This window comes from Corvus brachyrhynchos, unplaced genomic scaffold, assembly GCF_000691975.1.
Source record: "Corvus brachyrhynchos isolate BGI_N302 unplaced genomic scaffold, ASM69197v1 scaffold136, whole genome shotgun sequence".
Lineage (NCBI taxonomy): Eukaryota > Metazoa > Chordata > Aves > Passeriformes > Corvidae > Corvus > Corvus brachyrhynchos.
Window position 1 is genome coordinate 5609185 of NW_008239080.1, and position 17501 is coordinate 5626685.

Below are 17501 nucleotides of genomic sequence, written 5' to 3' on the forward strand. Positions count from 1 at the left end.
GGCAGCAGAACCACAGGACGGGCCAGGTCGGGAGGGACCACACTGGGTCAGCTGGTCCGACCTCCCTGCCCCCTCTCGAGTGAGGGAGACTCCACAACCTCTCTGGGCAATCTCTTCCAGTTCTCGGTCACCTCCACGGTAAAGAAGTTCTTCAGATTCAGATGGAATTTCTTGTGCCTCAGTTTCTGCCCATTGCCTCTTGTCCTATTACTTGGCACCACGGACAAGAGGCTGATTCATCTTCTTGACACCCATCCTTTAGGTACGTAATCACATTGATGAGGTCCCGTCTCAGTCACCCCTTCTCGAGGCTGAAGAGGCCCACGCTCCCTCAGACATTCCCGGTAAGAGAGATTCTCCAGACCCTTGGTTAAGCTAGTAACTCTCCGCTGGACCTCCTCCAGGAGCTCCATGTATCTCGTCTCTGCCCCCACACGCCCCCCTCTCCGCACACAGCGATGGAGCGGCAGAGCTCCCCAGCGAGCTGGGGATGGATGGGCTGTGCGTGGGGATGGATGGGCTGTGCGTGGGGATGGAGGGGCTGTGCGTGGGGATGAGACTACAGCAGTCGAGTGTTCCCTGTTGTGACCGCAGCGTCACCTGCCCCGCATGGGTGCCCGGCCACCGCACACCCGGACACGCGGCAGCCGTGTGGTGCCTCTGCTCCTCTCTGTCATCATCTGGGGCACAGAGAGACCCCGGGCTGCCCTGGTGCTGTCCCCCCTCCCCTTTGTGACAAAAGCAGCAAAACCTGGACCAGCCAAAAGCAGCATAAACTCTGGCTGTAGTTAAACCAGAAGCTATGGGAGGAATAACGATGTTTTCAATATCTATATTAACTCTGTGTGAGATGGGAGCTGTTGGTACGAGGATCTGCATTCCAGAACTGATCTGTATGGTTGGTTCTTGGTTTGCTCTTTCATTAAATAAAACAAGAAACTCACAACCACCCAACTGCTATTTTTATTTAAAGCTAATTAAAAAATGAATTACAAAACTGAAAACAGTGGAAAGTGCAATAAACAGGAGGAGAAAAAGTAAAGAAGGGCTTCAAAAATTCAGCAGCTTGAGAAGAGTGAAAAGTTAAACCAGAGGCAGGCCTTACTGCATGCAGAACCTGAACAGCATCCCTAAAAAAAAAAGGTACTTTAGATACTGCTTCTCATAGTGCATCTTTCTCCTGCCAACTGCAAGAGCCCCCTACTACTTACAGAAAAGAAGCTGTTTCACCAGCTGTTATTGTCCAAGATTATACAAAAAGGCTTACTGGAAAGAAGAGTGTTTTATGTTCTTTATGTGCCAGAAAGAAAAGATATATCTATTTCATGGTAGCCAAGGTAGTGGATCTACATCTAGTATTGTCCCAAGAACATATTTAACTTGACTGTATGAAATGGTACCTTCTTTCTTACAAGCACCAGCAATTCAAGCCACACATAAGCTTTACTTGCCACTACTGTGAATATTTAAAAATGAATTTGCTTTTCCCAGAAGTCAAGGTTTGGGCAAATACCCCATGGCTCTAACAGACCAATTTTTGGCACCCAGCTAAGAGGGATTTTGTTGCACAGGGATACTGTTTTGTATGCTTATCCTGCTGTGATTCAAAATAGCTGTTTTCTCAGGCTTGTCCATTCAGAATGATATCATGTCCCAAGCACTCTTGTTAAATTAATTGCCTGAGTTCTCTTTGTTTTACGTGGTTGGATAAGCAAGGCTCATTGCCTGTGAGATCATGGAAATAACTTCATTTGAACAATTGTTCCATCCATCTCTCTCCAGTCTCTATAGAAGATAATTAAAAACCATTTCCCACCCCAAACAGAAACCATTTGTAGCCATGACACAGAGTTTGCAATCATTTATTTCCTGGGATCCTTCTATTCTTCCCATGCCAATTTATTAAGCATCAATTAGATTGGGTTTAAAAAGCAGAAATCAAAGTAGCTGAACAGCTCTGAACATTTTTCCCTGGCACAGGTAAACAGGGGTTTAATTCCACACAGGTAGAAGCTACAACAGCTGAATCACAGGCACAGAACAGCTGTAAGTGTCCAAATGTATCACACTTGACTTACCCTCTTGAACAGCAAAAGGACACCTTACACTAGAAGGGAGAATAGCAAACTATGGAAACAAAATGCAAGTTTAAAAGCAAAAATGGTCTTCCACGACAAGTCTTGAAATTACTGCCTGTGGAAACTGGGATATTTTCCCTTTCAGAGACTTGGAAGGACCTTGAAAACTGCTTTTCCTGCTCTCTAGAGGAGGAGATTGCCCTCACCTCCTCTATTTTTGCCAAGGTATGTAAAGGGACAGTTAGCATCACTTTTTCAAAATAACAAATGGTTGGTCTAGAAAGACTGGAGTTCATCCTCACAGGAAGAAAAGTGATTCACAGCTGAATTGGGGGAGTTTTGGGGACACGAAAGGCAGGAATTGGGTCCTTTTGGGCCACAGGGCAATGGGAGGAGGAAGGGCTCATACCTGAAACAAAGCACATATTTCACCCTCCTCTTTGCCATCAGTGGTGAAGCATGATAAGGACTGCTGGCAATGCCATGCTAATGTCCCTGTCTTCTCCCATGTCCCCACATCTGTGGTCATGTGAAGGACTGCACAGCCCTGCTCTGGCTATGGGCACCAGCAAGAACATGAGGAGAGGGTGTGTATCCCATTGTTCCCGCATTCCCGACACAGCAGTGAAAACACGGGCTGTCTCTTGTTTAAACTACAGCGTTGTAAAAAATGGGCACTGAATGCAAAACAGAGCAATGAACAGAAGTCTCATTCACATGCACGAAGTCCCTTGAGACAGCAGAAAGAGCAGCTTTCCCAGGTCTCAGACATGTGATGTATCTGCAGAAGTCCTAGAGCCAGGAAGACGACCTACACTAAAAGGTAACTAATACACTGTAAATTGTAACGCTGCTAAATAGTACCTCAGTTCTAGCTTTGCCTTATTTCAAACCCTGATATATACCTTGTCACATACCCTAACACTTACACATGAGCTGTCATGGAACAGGATCAAAGAGAAAGTCCACACCCAAGAAATGCCATGAAGGATTATTTTCCTGCCTTCACCTACAGGAACTTAGTGTTTTCAAGCTGAAAGAGGGGAAATTTAGGTTAGATACTAGGAAGAAATTATTTTCTGTGAGGGTGGTGAGGCACTGAAACAGGCTGTCCAGAGCAGCTGTGGATGCACCATCCCTGGAACTGTTCAAGTCCAGGTTGGATGGGGCTCTGACCAACCTGGTCTAGTTGGAGGTGTCCCTCCCCACAGCAGGCGTGTTGGAACTAGATGATTTTAAGGTCTCTTCCAACCCAAAGCATTCTGTGGTTCTGTTAAGAACCTTCTTTGTGCACAGGTATTCTGGAAACACAACCGTTCCCAGACATGGCTGAAGGATGCATCCATGGCTCAGGCCAGCCAACCAAAACCAGCCTGCAGTCTCCCCAGCACCATAACAAAAAAGACGGGCCAACCCGACTGTTCAGGGTATGTTTTCAATCAACATACATGTCTGCTATCATAGAATGCTGAACCTGTGCTGCTGTGTCTTTACTGCTGTTGTTAGCAATGCTAATTAAAACTAGCCCTGGGTTTGCCTCTACACGCCGCAGTTGTTTTACTGTGTAGGCAAGCCCCAAGGTCCCAGGCCTGTCAGAAGTCTGAATGAAGCCCTCTGTCCCACGAGCAATCTGAGAGCTGCTATGACCATTTTGGGGCATGCAGCAGTTCATTCTCACTGGAGCAAAGTCAACGATTAAGTGAGCGAGTGCATTCTGTACAGCTGCAGATGCTCGGTTCAACAGTGGAGCTCTGAGCAAAAAACCAAAGGGAAGGACTACCAGAAATCAGGATACTGCAGTCAGTGAAAACCAATTTGCACAGATTTTACAAAGGGAACTTTACATTAAATTTCCATGCATGCAGAGCTTTTCCGTTAAAGTACACACTTGGCATGTATTTGCCATTTGCCGTAAGTTTTCTGACTTGTTTACATCCACTTTTAGAATATCTCAGGCCATATTATTTGACCCAGATTGTTACTACTGAGCACCAAACCACTTGAATTAAGAATTTCTACAGGAAACTTGAAGGGATTTAGAAGCACCAAAGAAAAATGCAGATGCAGACTTTCATAAAGCTGCTTAGCTGGAAAGAATTGCCAGAAAGTATCTTTGTGCTAATGTCAGCCAATTTTTCTGAATTAATTTTGAAACAATTCGTCATTCATCCTCCTCACCACCTTCCAATTTACAGCAGTCACTGTAAACATAGCCAGGACACTGCAAGCAGATAATAGAACACTTTCCTTTTAAGAAAGACGATGGCATAACTTCATACCTCTATAAACTTAACTATATTTGGTAAAGATTTCATAAAGGTTTGCATTCCATGACCACTACAGGAACAGTGGTGGTCATTTCTGTATTCCTTGAAGAGCTAAGAAAATTAACCCACCACCCAAAAAATATATACAAAGCAAGTATCTTACAGTCAGCTAATATCTCTCTTCTTAAAAAATATTATTAAATAGCAGATGCAATCAGGCAGATGTAACACTTCAGTGCTCCAGTGACTTTAGTAACAGTTGGACTGACTTATTTGGTATCTCATCTTGTCTCTGAATATGACCAAAATGGGATTTTGTTTGACAAGAATGTGGCACACAAAGCACCAAAGAGTTAAGAGGCTTATACCAATCTCAAGTTGTCACGGTTTCAGTTTTGTAAAACTAAACACCTGCACCATACAGAAATTAAGAGCATTAAAATGAACAGCTGGGGATAGTCAGGTAGAGATTAGACTTTTTCCTCATTAAAGATAAATACAAAAAAGCACTACTGAATTACTTTAGACTAACAAAGGAGGAACTCAAACATCACCACAAAAGTAAATTCTCTTGAAAAGGGCATGACAAATCATTTCTAGTACAAATGTAAAGGATACTGGCTAAGGCCCTTTTAACAGGTTGTGCTTGTAAACAAAGGCAGATTTCTCAGCACATGGAGGACAAACCTCAAAAATTTCAGCCAGTTAAACAAGACTCACCGGACAAAACCATTAAATTCTGGAACACATTTACAAGACTACTTTTCCAGCGGAAGGTGTTCAACCACAAGATGTTGGTGAGTAACAACTCACATGTCTGTACATGCAGTGTTTTAAGAATCCAATTTTCTCTGCTCTTCTGGAAACAGAAGTATCACAAGCCTGTGATGGCAGAAAATTTCACACAGAAAAATTTGAGTTGAGAGAACCTCAAAGAGACCAACATTTTCTTCAAAATGAGGCCAAATTTCAAGAGGTTGCTAATGCTGCAGACTACTTTTATCATAAAAGTAATAGAGAAACTGGAACTCCATTTAGTTTTATAAAAGCCAAAGCATCAATGGTTGGGATTTGCTACTTGTTTTGGTAAGCAGATGACAAGGCCGATACAATGTGTTTAATAAATGGAGCTTCAAGTATACAGAATATGTGTGCACACTGGACTTTTTTTTTTTTTTTTTTTTAATGACACCCATTAAGTCATGGCCCATCAGGAACGAGCAAACTTTACATTTATGACAGAATAAAATGCTTTGAGAAATAAAGCACGTAACTAAATTTTAACATAGCAGACTTGGGAGAAGACTATCTACCCAGGTTTTAAAAACTGTTGAGCAAAAGAACTTTCTCAAGCTGAAACATCCTTTCATGTGAAAGGAATTTGAAACTTTAGGATCTACATGAAGAAAAACCTGCCCAAAAGCTTCTATAACTTGGATGGAGATGCTTTTGAGGATGAATATATTGTTTTCTGTTTCATTCCACTCTTTAACAGAAGTACTGGGTAGGAAAAGTTCTGGAACCGATTTACCTTGTGTCAGTAGCTAAAGGCAACTCAAAATCTCCCAGAACAGGGCTTTCTCAGCAGCAGTATGAACTACACACCTAAATCTGACCAGGAGTACAATTAATCCAAGACTGGCAGTAGTAAAACCAGCAGCAGGCACAAGGGAAAAGCACTAAGAGGTCCTGTTCACCCTCTAACATTTGGGAGCCACACTCAAATGCACCGTAAGTGTTCAAACTATTTTCTGGCATTTGAAGAGTTTCTTCAAGCTGTATGATTGCTAATGAGTGCTGAGATACCTCACTAGATTCTTCATTAATTCTACTCGCTTCAGACATAGCAATTGCATCAGAGTTGTGATTAGAAATAAACCAGTGTCAGTCTTCCAGCTTTTCTAAGCATGATGACAAACAGCTGTAGTTAAGCTGACTCTTTGGAATAGTGAGAAAAATCCAGCCTTCCCTGCCTCTTATTCTTTACAAAAAGTATCTGCTTGCATAATGAGTATTTAAGGGTACAGCAGGTAGAAGCAAACTTGCAAGGTGAGTGAATCATAAAAAAGAATTAAGTTGACATTTTATTATATTGAGATTTCTTACTGATTGACAGCAATCAATAACTGAAGTATAACAGGCTGGTAAAGCTGGTAAAGTTTGCATAGGTATTTTTAAACAAAACTGAAAAAAGATGACATAGATAATTTTAAACACAGAAATAATTTCACTTAAAATAAAGACAGTACAAAAATAATTAGCACATTTACATTCATTTATCCAATGCCACCTCTTCATGAACAGAAGAGAGCAAAGACAAAAGTATATAGAAATATTACAGTTTAAATCCTCTCACATGTATTCCAAACAGAAACTAGGACATTTATTTAGATTCTGCTCCCTTAAAAGGTTGTTCCTGCCTCAGGTAAAGGAGAGGCAATGAACTCGTCAAACTTTAAGCCATCAAATCCAAATACTCTTCCACTATTGAAAAAACAAACACATTTATAAAAATAAAGCTGGTAAACTAACTGTACAGCCTGTGGTCCTGATTCTGACATACATAACAAACAGGACAGACACAAAATTATGGTCTACGAAGTGAGACCAGCCACAGGCAAGAGTCAGGCCATATGTTCAACAAACCTGGGATCTAAGCTTCTCTTTATAACAAGATTAGCCAGGCAAATCTGAGATAACTGGACTTTACTATTTTTATCTGTTGCAAAGACCACATGAAAAAGTAAATAAAGACAATGACATTTTGTGACAAAAAAAATTCAATACAAGAACCAATTTAAAAAAAACCCAACTGAACAACCAGGAACCCCAAAATACCTAGTAAGACCAGCCTACTAATTAGGCAATACCTTAAACAGCTAAATTGGAGACACTTAGTCATCACCCATTAGAATCAAATATGAAAAGGCTTAAAAAATTATTTTTATCAAACATAACACATTGCTGTGAATATGAATAAACTCCAGCTGTTCATCAGTATGACAGAGGACATTAGATTATTAATCTAACAATTCCAGATACAGATGCTTTTAAGGTGGCATTTCTGAATCCTTGTAAATATATAAGCAAGCTTCCATTTTTGTGAGCAGTTCTGATGGCATGGTGTTAGTGTACTGAAGTATCTTCATTTACATTTCCTCAAGGCTCCTTTTGATAGCTTCTTGCAGTTCTGCATCCTGCAGTTCTGCATCCTGCAGTTCTGCATAAATAAAACAAGATTATAATCTTAAACTGAAGGTGATAACTAGCCATAAACACAACTACCTTAATATTACTACATAAAGCACGTGCTTACTTCTGTGGGCAATGTCAGTAGACTTCAAAAAAACCCCTGAGAAACAGATGAAAATATTTTCTCTCCTTCAGTTGTATACTATCTTTTCAACACTACAAAATATGGAAAACACCTCTATAACGTTCAACTGTATTAACTAAGAGCAGCCCAATGATTAGTTCAAGACCATAATGCAACTATGTATTTACTGGTCAAAATAATAGCAAGATTAGAACCCATATGTATGTGCCAAGAAAAATAAACTAAGTACTGGAAAAAAACCCACATACACATAACAAGCAGAGAGGTTTCAGTATTTTTGTTCCAGTTCCTTAGCCAGAGACGTGTCCATAACCTATGTTCTGACTTGGCACCAGTGTTGTCACTCTTACTAGGTAGGCCAGACAAGTAGATAAAAAGTCATTATCAACAGTAAGAACAGTCTAGATCAGGGCTGTAGCAGTTTCGATGGTGAGGAGAAAAATTGCATTGCACTCATCTGGCTTCTTAACAATCTCAAACAACTTTCATATTACTCAAAAAAGAAACTCTGTTTTTGCATTACATTTAGGTTGCTTTGGGCACTAATTTCTTGGTGTTAGCGATCAAATACCATAAATTAGACAAGGTTTGTAAGTACAGCAAATATTAATACCAATAGTATAGCTGGAAAAATTAAAGCAGCTTTCAGACACAGTGTCATTCATGAAATTATTCATTTTCTGCTTTAGGAGGACACAAGCACATCCTGTTAAAAAGAAAGAGCTGTCTGTTCTTATGAAAAAGGAAATAGAATTTTAAAACTTTAATAATTGCTGGGCTGTTTTATGCAAGGCTGAGATTTGGAACAGAGATCATATCAACGACTGCTCTCCCATGCACCTGGACTTTCCTGTAATAGCCAGAACTACTGATAAAACAGAGTTTCTTAGAGAAAAATATTACATGGTCACAGAAACAAACAAAAACAAACAAACAAAGACAGAAAACCATTTGCAGACAACTGCTTGCATTAAAATATGTCGTTAGTTAGCCACTAAGCCTGTGCAAAAATCCAGAATAAGGTCCAATAATAAGTTGTGACTCATCGAAGGCAGACTACTTCATAAGGTCAGATGGCTCTGCACTGCAGCACCAGAAGTGGGACCTCCTGTATGCACCAAATGCCACTGCTATCCCAGTACTAGGGAGGGAGGCCGGAGTGCACCAAACTTTCAGTGCTGGAGATGAATGCTGGACATTTAACAACAGTATTTAGTAACAGTTGGTAAACTTATAACTGAACAAATTCTGGGAACGTAATATTCTGTTATCAGTTTTATCACTGAGCTTGTACAACTTTTTTGTTTTTTTTTTTAGTTTATTTTACTTCCATCAGGTGGAGGGGAAGAATTATCAAGCCTTTCAACAATAAATTATTTTCAAAGTACATTGTGGTCTGTCACCAAAAATGCATGACTACATTAAACACCACCAGTAAGCTCAACAGCAAAAGGACGAAAACAATTTCATATAACATAAAGATAGGATGTGAACAGACAGATATGCTCCTGATTCAACCTTGTGCAAAAATCTACAGCTCTTTTAGGAGACCAGAGTGCTTTATTGTGAAATGATACCTAATCTTCAACTATTTATTCAGAAGTTCAAGTATTTAGTCAATAGTTCTACTCTGAGACAACAGGCATATTAAACTGGTGCAAAGTGAACCCAGTCAAGTCTTCAATTGATCAGTACCCTGGTGTCCCAATGAAACAGATTTTTAGTCTGCTGGCATACTTTTCAGGTTAGGAATTTTTTTTATTTATACCTCATCACAGCATTCTTCACTACTCAAGACTGTCCAGCATAGTTTAGAGAGCATTCCTAAGAGGTCACTTGCTGTAAAACTGATTTTAAGTTTAGTTTCTGTATAGTCCATAATTAATAGTACTCTTGAACACCGAAACATAAAAATTAACAGACCTTCCTGTTTGTTTATTTCTTCTAAGCTCCTCTTCACTGTTTCTTTCATATCTTCATCCTCTTCACTATCTGAACCTTAAATGCACAAATGAAACAAATTACACATTGCTTCTAATAAAGATATTAACAGCCTCTCTTGCATTTCTCTTACTGTAACATCAACTGATTTGAACAGTAGACTTGTTATGATCTAAAAAACATCAAGAGAAGAATACATTCCAGTGGTCGTTTAAGACAGCAACTCAAGAGACAGTTTTCAGCTACCTTCTTCCCCTTCTCCCCATAATTTACAGGCATATTTCTTCAATTTTTTATTATGTTAAAGCAGTAACAAGAAATAATAGCTGCAGAAGCTACCGTGTCTACTGCATTTGTGGGGGTTTTTTGTGATATTCAGTAATTAAAAAATGACTCATTTTCTATAAATTACTCACTTTCTATAAAATATATCAAGGATTTAATTATGAGAAGAAGTGCCTTAGCACATCTCTGCCTACACACAACTGCAGCTGTATTTTATTGCCCAAATACTGCATTTGAACAATGGAGTGCTAAAACTCAACCAAGCAGTGCAATTCAGCAGATGTTGCTGTTCAAGTCTCATATAAGCAGAAAGTTGATACACTTCGTTTAATCTGTTAATTCATCACAACCCAGCCCAGCCAAAAGTCCGCAACCTTTCCCTTTCTTAATAATGCTCTTCACAAGGCTGGTTTCCAGCTCCAGAAGGACTGCTCTATTTTGAAGTGTCTAGTAGGGATTTGTGTACCTAAGGTGGTGTGGGGTTTGTTTGGTTCGTTTAGTTTTTTCCTGGTTGTTTTTTCCCCATTAAACAGAGCCTCAGTAAAGTACAGGTTAAAAACCAAGCCAATGAGTCATGTTATGCATTCATTCTCCTCCTGCTACAGGCTATTGCTATTTTGGGAGATGGTCTCTGTAATGAGGTCTTACAGTATTAGCAATCAACAAGGTCTCCTACAGTCATACCAACAGAAGCACTCCCCTTAAAGTCATCACATTTATGAATACATCAATGTGCAACCCAAAAAAAAGCCAGAAATAAGACAGATATACACTGCAGTTAAAATGGTCTTTCTCCACTCACTTGGCAGACTGACTGTGAACTCTTTTTGGAGCTGCCTATTTCTGAGCAGAAGAGATACTAATTTTTACCTCATTTTCCAAAGCAAACAAAAGAAAGGAAAGAAAAATCCACACCCCCTCCTCCCCCAAAAGCAGTCACTACAATTACTAATGAAAGGGAAGAAAAAGTGCAAAGGAAAGGCTTTTCACAAGAGGCTTCTCCCTTATTAACTATCCTTTTAATCTTCCAGCCTGGAAGACATCTCAGACTGCTCTATAAAGTTTTATACCTGTTAGAGGTGGAACAGTTGAAGCAATGACTCCCTACCCCAATTCTTGGCATAAATACATATGACATAAAAACACTTCCAGGCATGGGACATCCATAGCTTTTCTGGGCAACTGGTCAAGTGTCTCACTCACTTAGTAAGTAACTTCTTCCTACCATCTAATCCAAATCTTCCTTCTTTCAGTACAAAACCATTCTCCCTTGTCCTGTCATTATCTGCCCACATAAAACGTCCCTCTTTTTCTTAAGCCCCCTTTAAATACTGGAAGTCTCCTTGGAGCCTTCTCTTCTCCAGGTTGAACAACCACAACCCTGTCAGCCTTTCTTTCCAGCTCTCTGATCATCTTTGTGGCCTCCTCTGGACCGACTTGAACAGATCCATGTCTTTCTTGTGCTGAGGACCCCAGAAATGGACACAGCACTCCAGCTGAAGTCTCATAAGGGCAGAGTAGAGGGGCAGAAACCCCCTCCTTGACCTCCTCTTTTGATGCAGCCCAGGATGCAGTTGGCCACCTGGGCTGTGACCGCACACTGTTGGCTCACGCCCAGCTTTTCATCCATGAGAATGCCCAAGTCCTTCTCCACTGCTCTGTTCTCATGCAGTTCTCCTCCCAGGCTGTACTCATGTCTGGAATTACCCCGACCCAGGTGCAGCACCTTGCACTTGGCCTTGTTGAACTTCATGAGGTTCTCATGGGCCCACTTCTCAAGTATGTCCAGGTCTTCCTGGATGACATCCTGTCCTTCAGGTGTGTCAACTGCACCACTCAGCTTCATGGCATCTGCAAATCTGCTGAGGGTGCCCTCGATTCCACTGTCTGTGTTACTAATGAAGATATTGAAGAGCACCAGTCCCAAAACAGAGCCATGGGGGTCACGACTTGTCTCTGGCCTCCACTTTGACATGGAGCCAATGACCACAGCTCTCTGGCTATGTCCATCCAGCCAATTCCTTATCCACCAACAAGTCTATCCATCAAATCCACATCTCTTCAACTTTGAGATAAGGATGTCATATGGGACTGTGTTAAGCCTTTACAGAAGCCTAGGCAGATGACAGCACAGCCTTCCCTTGTCAACTATTGTAGTTGCTCCATCATAAAAGGTCACCAGACTGGTCAGGCAATATCACAGAATGGTGGAGATTGGAAGGGACCTCTGGAAGTTGTATTGGCCAGCCTCCTAGCTCAAGCAGAATCATCTACTGCCCAGGACTACGTCCAGATAGCTTTTGTGTATTACTGAAAAGACAGTGCATGGGGGAGCTCCAAACTTGTTAGATATGAACTGACTGAGTAAAGTGAAAGGATCACCTTCCTCAACCTGCTGGCAACAATCTTCTTAATGCACCCCAGGGTACTGTTGGACCTCTTAGCCACCAGAGCACACACTAGCTCATGTGTCCACCAGGGCCCCAGGTCCTCTCCTACAAAGTCATTTCCCAGCTGTTTGGCTCTTGGTCAGCATATACTGGTGCCTGGGGCTGTTCCTCCCCAGACGCAGAACCTCTGCACTTCCCTTTGTTGAACTTCATGAGGTTCACTGACAGCCCACTTCTCCCCTGTCAAGGTTCCTCTGGATGGCAGCACAGTTCCTCTGGTGTACAAACTGGCACTCCCAGTTTTGTGTCATCAACACACTTGCTGTAGGTATATTCTGCCCCATCGTCTAGGTCATTAACATACATTAAACAGGATCAGTCCCAGTACTGGGACCCAGCTGGGTTCTGACTCCCATCTGAACTTCATGCCATTGATCACCATGTTCCAGGCCTGGCTGTTCAGCCAGTTTTCAATCCACCTCAGTTTTCTCATCCAGCCCACACTTTGTCAGCATACACTCCTGATACTCCAGACATCTTCTAATGAAGAATGTTTTATTTTGAGAAATCAGGCATGTCCTGGCTCTCTTGTCAAAATGCTCTGCACATGCTATAGCTCCCAACTCCTCTGGTGTCAGAGGAAAAGCAGTTGCCCAGTTTCAGAGGCAAGACATCTTAAGATCTCTTGTACTATTCTCTAGTACATTTTGTCAAACGCCCATCAGCTAAGAACCACTGACTGTACTTGTTCTTTCAAAAGAAATCCTACTGCTCACTATTGTCCTCACATACTGACATATTCCTTGTGGAAGAATGAGAAAGCAGGACAGCAAACGCTGGATGAATATAGAGCTCAGAGTGATTTTTTGACATTTTATGCATCTCTCAGAAACCTGTTCTGGGGAGAGACTGGTAACTTTCACAGAATGTAAGTGCCACCCACTGTCCTGCCATCACAGCACCACAGCTTGAACTTAGTTGCCCACATGGCTCAGGGTAACTCCCTCCCACTATGTCTGATCTTCTTTTGCAACCTCCCCGGTTACCACCATCCTTTCATAATTTCCATTAGGTTTACCAGCAGAGACGCGATTTCCCTTCGCTAACCTTCATCCTGCTTCCTTACCACAAAACACACCTCTTGTCTCCTATGTAGTCTCACACCCCACACTGCCCCTTCTCTCCTAAAATACTCCTTCTCTTAGTCTTTTCAGTAACTCCCAAACTCACCTGCCTCTTTCCCATTCCAGTGAACAGCGACATTCACATCACACTGTCTCTCCAACCGCTGACCCTTTTCCTTCTACAGCTGGTATCTGGAGTTTTAGTGCTACATCATGGATACCATTTGTTACCTCATTTCGGGATCCTAGTAATTACTTAGCCAAAAACTTAAGATCAGTACCCCACCCTTACCTTTGTTAGCAATCACATCTGGTATGTGCGACCATGCTGCCTTTAAAATACTGTTCCCTTGGCTTCCAGAAGCTTTTATTTTATTCCTTCTTTCCTATGTCCCTGGAGGATCCTTGCCACATACTCTTCCCCAATACTTACTGCTCTAATCTCTCTTCATTAAGGTAACATAATCTGTAAATGCAAGTACAGCTACTCCCTGCCGAGGGTTACATGATACAAGACCTCTCTTCCTCCATGCAAAGCAAGCTTCACTCTATGTATCTCTGCCTACAGATGCTCGTTCATCTGCTCATTCAAGAGTCGGACAAATAAAAATAAAGCTCTCAAGCCATCACTCTCCTCCAACTGCACTTCTTGGGAACTGTGGCCAATATAGTAATGGTCACTCAGACTTTCATCTAACCTTTATCTTAGACACCTCTCTCAAATTCAAAACCAGATTTAAGCTAAACCTCAAGAATTTTTTTGTATGGTCTCAGTGGTGAGGTCTTCCCAGTTCATCCACTGGCCTACAATTATTGTTCAGGCTCATTACCTTAGGTCTCAGTCCATCGCTTTCTCCCTAGGGCATACACATACATTCACAGATGTACACAGGATATGCCTCTGACACACCAAACCCAGCAGTAACTTCCTGTTGTAGCTAAACACAAGGTTACAACTGAAGGGTGACTTTCTTATCACTCTGTACTGCAATAAGCTGTGGCTGCTGTAATAGAGGAATATATTCTTACTACAGAAACTATAATTCATTCACGGTGCATCACACTGCAGATGCTCATGCCCTTCACATTCAGGGAAGTGGGGGCTGGAGGCTGTGACCTAACTTCAGTCATTTGCAATCTGTTAACTAAAGGTTTGGAAAAAGCAGAGATGGGACATATGTAGCATTCACACTGGACCTCAAACTGGACCACACATGGATTTTCATTTTCACCCATGAAAATCTTGACTGTGGAGAAGGAAAGCAACAATTCTCAAAGTCTTCTATAAATCGGTTCTTTTGTCCTCTTAAATTCTTTTGTTGGCTGTACGTAAAACAAAAGCTTTTGGGCATAGTGGGAGCTAGGAAGCTTAGAAGCATTCATCAAAATGAACTGAAATCCTGCTCTTCCAAACATAAAAGCTCTCACAGAAGCTGCATTTGGTAGTATTTAAATACTTCAGGCAAGAGTAGCAGATTGAAGACGCAGGCTGACAACTCCATTTGAGCACAGTGAAATGTACTTTATGGGTCAGTGAAAGAGGTACAGCGGCTATTTGGCAGATAACATTACATTAAGCACACCACTGATTTTGACAGGCTCGTGAGACAGACTAGCTCTTCAAAAGAAAGGACAAGAAATACTTCAAAAAATTTGCTCTTATTATTTAAAAGAGTCTGTTTTACATAAAAGCGCAGTCACTGAAGGATCTCATATGAGCATAACTGGGAGAGATACAGTTGAGCTAAAGACATCAACTTACACAAAAATAACTTGTGAACCAAAAAGTTGTGGCAATCCTGTCAGTGTCCAGATGGATATGGTAACCCCAACCTACCATCATCTTTGCCCTCAACATTGTCCAGCGCTCATTAAAAGTGTACTTTCTGTACTTTCAACCCACAGGACATCACAAGACATAGACAATGGAATAATGATATTTTTCTGCACACTACAAATTTTTTGTTACAAAGGAAGACATTGAAAATTCTTCTCTTCTGCACCTCCCAAACCACTTGATTAACATGCATGAAGCTCCCATCATGTGTTGTGGCTTCAGCATAAAACCAAAAACCTTCTTCATTTATGAGCTCAGGCTTGGCAGCAGCAGAGAACGAGTAAGAATGCCTACTCTTTTCATACCTCAAAGGAAATTCAAGCATTTCCTCCAACCAAGGGTTTCCTATAGTAACATACAGTTGGTATAGTATTGCAACATATGCAGGAACTTTTATTTTTATTTATTTATTTTAAAATTAATGCAGTACCACAGTTCCCACAGCAGTTGTGCTAGTAAAATGGTTCACAAGATGCACCTGTCAAATTGCCACATCCAAACACAATCGAGATGCTCAGAAGCTAATGATAGCTCCGTGAAGGTGATTTAGGGTAAGAGCTTTTTCATTTTGCAGCTCATCCAATACCAACAACAGTCATATTTTTCAACATGATTCTCTGTCGTGTTTCTCACTTACTTCTCTCTCCAGAATAGCCATAGACTTGAGAAAGTCACAAAGCAAGCAATTCTTGTTTGCATTTCCTTATACTCAGCTGCTCTTCTGTAACAGGTCAACAAGTTATACCAGCCTATGATACGCTGTACAACTTTCCATCTCAACCCTCCAATACTGGTTTTGCCACATTAAGACTTGCAAATGATGGCTGATGTTGCTGAGCAACACACTATGTGTGTACAATGTGGTGGCTTTCTCTTTTCAAAGAAAAGCTTTATAAACTCTTGGTAACAACATAATCCCACTAAGCAGTGAATACAGACCTATTACCAACAGTGAATTTTGTAAGACTCTGTTTTAATACAAGAGGGGGAGACAAAGGCAGCTCTTGATGTCTGGGTCCCCCCTTGCTGAAACTAACTAGAAAAAGGGGACAATTCTGTTCTTTACAAGTTTGCTAAGGAATGCCAACAGCCAAAGGAATCATGTGTCATTCCATCAACTTCCTGCTCAAGGATTTTTTTTTACAGTGCCCACATGCGTAACTTAAGTGGAATGCACAGTGAGCAGCCAGCCAGCAAGTTAAGGTTTGCAGCCTCTGGGTAGGGCCAATCGCCGTAACAGTAAATATTAATGTAGTAAAGGACATTGAAAGAAAGGTTAAATTAGGAAAATTCTGAAGCAAGACCAATTTAAAAAAACATACTGGAGTATAGTTTATACACAGAAAAGGGTTAGATCAAAGTCATCACCTCTGAGCTAGTATATGCCAGCAAATGAAGCTATACTAGAAAAACTACCCAGGCAGGGAGCTAAAGTACCCCTATATAGCAAAACAGTCATTCCCCTCTCCTCATGGTCTCATATCTTTAAGTTGCACACCAAACTATACCAGAAGTGAAGCCCATACAGCTGAATCAACTGCTTGCAAGTTACAGCTCTCTTCCAACTCCTCCTCCCAAAAAATATGCAAAAAGTCCACGAAGCAAAAACAGCCACCCACATTAATATACAATTATACAGCTCTAATTACATTACAAGAGATCTATCAGTCTAAGAATTTTAATAAACTCTAAAAGAAACCTTTGTACTGGGAATGCAATAATGCATAATATCACAAAATGATCTGGATTGGAAGGAACCTAAAAGATTATCTAATTCCAACTCCCCTGCCATAGGCAGGGGCAACTTACCCAAGACCAAAGCCCCATCCAATTTAGCCTTGAACACTTCCAGGGATGGGGCATCCACAACTTCTGCAGGCAACCTGTTCCAGTGCCTCATCACACTCACAGTAAAGAACTTCTTCCTAATATCGAACCTAAACACACTCTCTTTCAGTTTAGAGCCATCTCCCCTTGTTCTATCTCTCTATGCCCTTGTACAAAGCCCCTCTCCATCATTCCTGTAGGCTTCCTTCAAGTACTGGAGGGCTGCAATTCAGTTACTCCAAGGCTTTCTCTTTTTCAGGCTGAAGAACTCCAACCCTCTCAGCTTTTCCTCATAGGAGAGGTGATCCAGCCCTCTGATCATCTTCATGGCTTTCTCTGGACTCATTCCAACAGCTCCATGTCCTTCCTATGCTGTGGTCCCCAGAGCTGGATACAGCACTGCAGGTGGGGTCTC

General features: G+C 41.3%; 1 protein-coding gene and 2 long non-coding RNA genes across 5 annotated transcripts in view; 2 read left to right on the forward strand and 1 right to left on the reverse strand.

The window, feature by feature from the left end:
* Nucleotides 1–6: 6 nt before the first annotated feature.
* Nucleotides 7–2394, forward strand: LOC108447928. The gene is made up of 3 exons (XR_001863627.1): nucleotides 7–138; nucleotides 263–344; nucleotides 2224–2394. It is a non-coding gene; the product is annotated as an uncharacterized LOC108447928 (long non-coding RNA).
* A 423-nt stretch (nucleotides 2395–2817) lies between these two features.
* Nucleotides 2818–17384, forward strand: LOC108447929. The gene is made up of 3 exons (XR_001863628.1): nucleotides 2818–2901; nucleotides 3375–3505; nucleotides 17346–17384. It is a non-coding gene; the product is annotated as an uncharacterized LOC108447929 (long non-coding RNA).
* Nucleotides 6400–17501, reverse strand: part of LOC103619142 (E3 SUMO-protein ligase ZNF451-like) — a 35786-nt gene continuing 24684 nt past the window's right edge. For 2 of the 3 annotated variants that reach the window (XM_017739284.1, XM_017739283.1), the window contains exons 14-15: nucleotides 9606–9680; nucleotides 7495–7565 (exon numbers count right to left, since the gene is read on the reverse strand). In XM_017739284.1, the coding sequence (XP_017594773.1) occupies nucleotides 7495–7565; nucleotides 9606–9680 (146 nt within the window). Of the gene's footprint in view, nucleotides 7566–9605; nucleotides 9681–17501 lie in introns of all 3 variants that reach the window. The other variant, XM_008637629.2, reaches the window with a different exon arrangement.